This window comes from Meleagris gallopavo, chromosome 1 (assembly GCF_000146605.3).
Source record: "Meleagris gallopavo isolate NT-WF06-2002-E0010 breed Aviagen turkey brand Nicholas breeding stock chromosome 1, Turkey_5.1, whole genome shotgun sequence".
Lineage (NCBI taxonomy): Eukaryota > Metazoa > Chordata > Aves > Galliformes > Phasianidae > Meleagris > Meleagris gallopavo.
The window spans coordinates 350920-353611 of NC_015011.2; the positions used below are offsets into that span (position 1 = coordinate 350920).

The 2692-nt window shown below is 50.0% G+C and overlaps 1 protein-coding gene across 1 annotated transcript in view; it reads left to right on the plus strand.

The window, feature by feature from the left end:
- LOC104913855 (SH3 and multiple ankyrin repeat domains protein 3) overlaps positions 1-2675 on the plus strand; it is a 13873-nt gene extending 11198 nt beyond the window's left edge. Inside the window, exon 4 of the mRNA XM_019611003.1 lies at positions 2640-2675. Coding sequence (XP_019466548.1) covers positions 2640-2675 — 36 coding nt within the window. The remainder of the gene's footprint in view (positions 1-2639) is intronic.
- Positions 2676-2692: the final 17 nt, after the last annotated feature.

Genomic DNA, 2692 nt, shown 5'->3' on the forward strand with positions numbered 1-2692 from the left:
CCATTGGCCTTCTTGGCCACCAGGGCACACCGCTGGCTCATGGCCAACCGTTGCCCACCAGGACCCGCAGGTCCTTCTCTGCAGAGCTCCTCTCCAGCAGCTCCTGCCCCAGCCTGCGCTGATGCCTGCAGTTATCCATCCCCAGGTGCAAGACTCTACGCTTGCTCTTGTTAAACCTCATCAGGTTCCTCCCTGCCCAGCTCTCCTGTCTGTCCAGGTCTTGTTGAATGGTAGCACAGCCTTCAGAAGAAAGAACTGTAGTTCCCATTGCTTTGGGATGGGACCTATGCAGTCAGTGAATGCTCTGAGCTCCCCTTGAGCGCTGCAGGACCCTGCAGGTTCCCCTGGGGCCCCGATGGAGCTGGTGGGGCTCAGATGGTGAATGGAAGCTGGGATGGAGGAGCAGGCAGTAGCTGCTGGTAGCTGAGGGCAGGGAACCCTACTACTTTTCCTTACAGCTTTGTAGCAACCTTAATGGCTGTGCTGGTTTATGGATGTGTGATTGTGAGAGACACCAGTACACATGTATGGTGATGGCCGGGATTTCCTTTGGGTGTCTGCATGCCAGGTTGAGATGAACACATGTAGACACAAATTTCCCAGCCTGCAAATGTTCTCATTTCTGTTTTCCTGATCAAGTTACATCACAGTGTATTCTTTGTTTTTTCTCCCCAGATAAGATGTTGCATAAAAAAGGACCTGCAGGAACATTAATATGCTTTTACTAATAGAGCTATAAATCATTTATCTCTGTAATTGTGCACTGCTGCATCGATCCATTACAGTAATTGTTGTGTTCAGTGTTTGTGTTGCTAACCTTTCCTTCTGTGGCTCGCTTCAGGTTACCTATTAAGTATGAGCAGGTTTCTACATTCCATTCATTCTTTTGGTATTTTTTCCTTCACACTGAAGTGTCCTAAAACAAATTCATCATTTTAAATGCATTTACTGCTGTCGTTGGGGGGTGCAGTGCCTTTGTAAGGTGGCTCCAAATCCAAGAACTGTAGCAATTAGAAGATCCTGTTCCAGCCTATGTATCATGTTGATAATCCAGCCTAGCACTGATGCCCTAGGAAAGCTTTGCTGTGCTCACAGCTGCTGCAGTGACCACACGATTGCTGCTGCAGGAGGGAGCATCTCGGTCCTGCGGGGTCACTGGGGCCCTCGCAGTGCTCCTGCGATGGGGTCTGTCCTTGTGAGTCTGGAATAGGGATTCTGGGCTGTGCATAGGATGGTTGGGGTGGAAGGGACCTCATTGGTCACAGAGCCATAGAACAGTTGGGGTGGAAGTGCCCTTATGGATCACAGAGCTGTAAGATGGTTGGGGTGGAAGTGAACTTATGGGTCAGAGAGCGGTAGGGTGGATGGAGTGGAAGTGATCTTACAGATCACAGAGCCATAGGACAGTAGGCAGAAGTGACCTTATGGTTCACAGAGCTGTAGGGCAGTTAGGGTGGAAGGGACCTTATGGGTCACAGAGCCATGGGACGATGGGTTGGAAGCAATCATACAGATCACGGAGGGCCTTACAGGTCTATGGCCTTACAGGTCATAGGGCCATAGATTGGTTGGTTGGAAGGCAACCCCCAACCCCCCGCCCCACCCCTGCTGTGAGCTGTGTGCCCCCCAGCTCAGGCTGCCCAGCATCCCATCCATGGCCTCGGGCTCCTCTGAGGATGGGGCACCCACAGCTCTGGGCAGCGGTGCCTCACTGCCCCAAAATGTTTTCCAATTATCTAACCTAAATCTTCTCTCTATAAGCTCTTGCCTCGTTGCTGGCCTTGCCCAGACCGAGCTGGCAGCTCACACTGCAGTTTGTTCTTTTCCCCAGAATTGCTGCAGGGGTTTACCAGCAGCTCGGGTGAAATGATGTTTCTTCCCTCTATTTGCGCTTGTTTGTTGTGGCACAGATTGATTTTGGGGCTGGTGTTCAAGGTGAGCAGAACTGGAGTTGGAGGGGGTGACATCTCTTCCCCTTTTTGAGATCTAACAGAGGGTGTTTTTCTACATTTCTTTCTTTGCCTCCTCTTACCCATTATTGCTGGCAAATGTATTTCTAATTTGCTGTCTCACCTGTAGGTCGTTATCAAGCCTTGTGTGTGTGCAGTTGCTCTCCTTTGCTGAGGATGTGTGCGGGGAGTTTTACAAAACAGGATTCATCTTCGTTGGATCTCACTGTCTGCAGACGTCACACCTTGTAGTACACATCTGGCCTTAGTTCGGATGCACCCTTTATTAGCAGCATCTTATTTCCTTTCATACCTTTGTTGTTAGATTGACCCCAGGTGCCTCTCAGCCTCATTCCTCCACTGAAGGCTTTGGTGTTATTTGCCATTGTTGCTCTATTGGTCGAGGGCTGAGGAACCGCGTGATGGTGGCACATCCAGCACAATTCTGAGAAACTCAAATCGTGCAAACGAAATCCACGAACCAATACTGAATGCTGCTTCTAAAGCGTGCCGTTGCCTCCACTCTCATGACCTGGGAACGCTGCAGTTCCCACCACGAAGAAGTCTTCTCAGCCTGGGGGATGTCATGCTGTTCCCGAAAACACAAGCTCTAGTAAAGCAGTTCTGCAGCTGCTTTTGGCAGTTCTGCTGTAGAGCACTGATTCTCTAAATGTGTCCTGACTTTCACAGGTCATTGGCATCGTTAAAGGCCTGGCTGTTAATTAAACCGCTAACCCAACAAA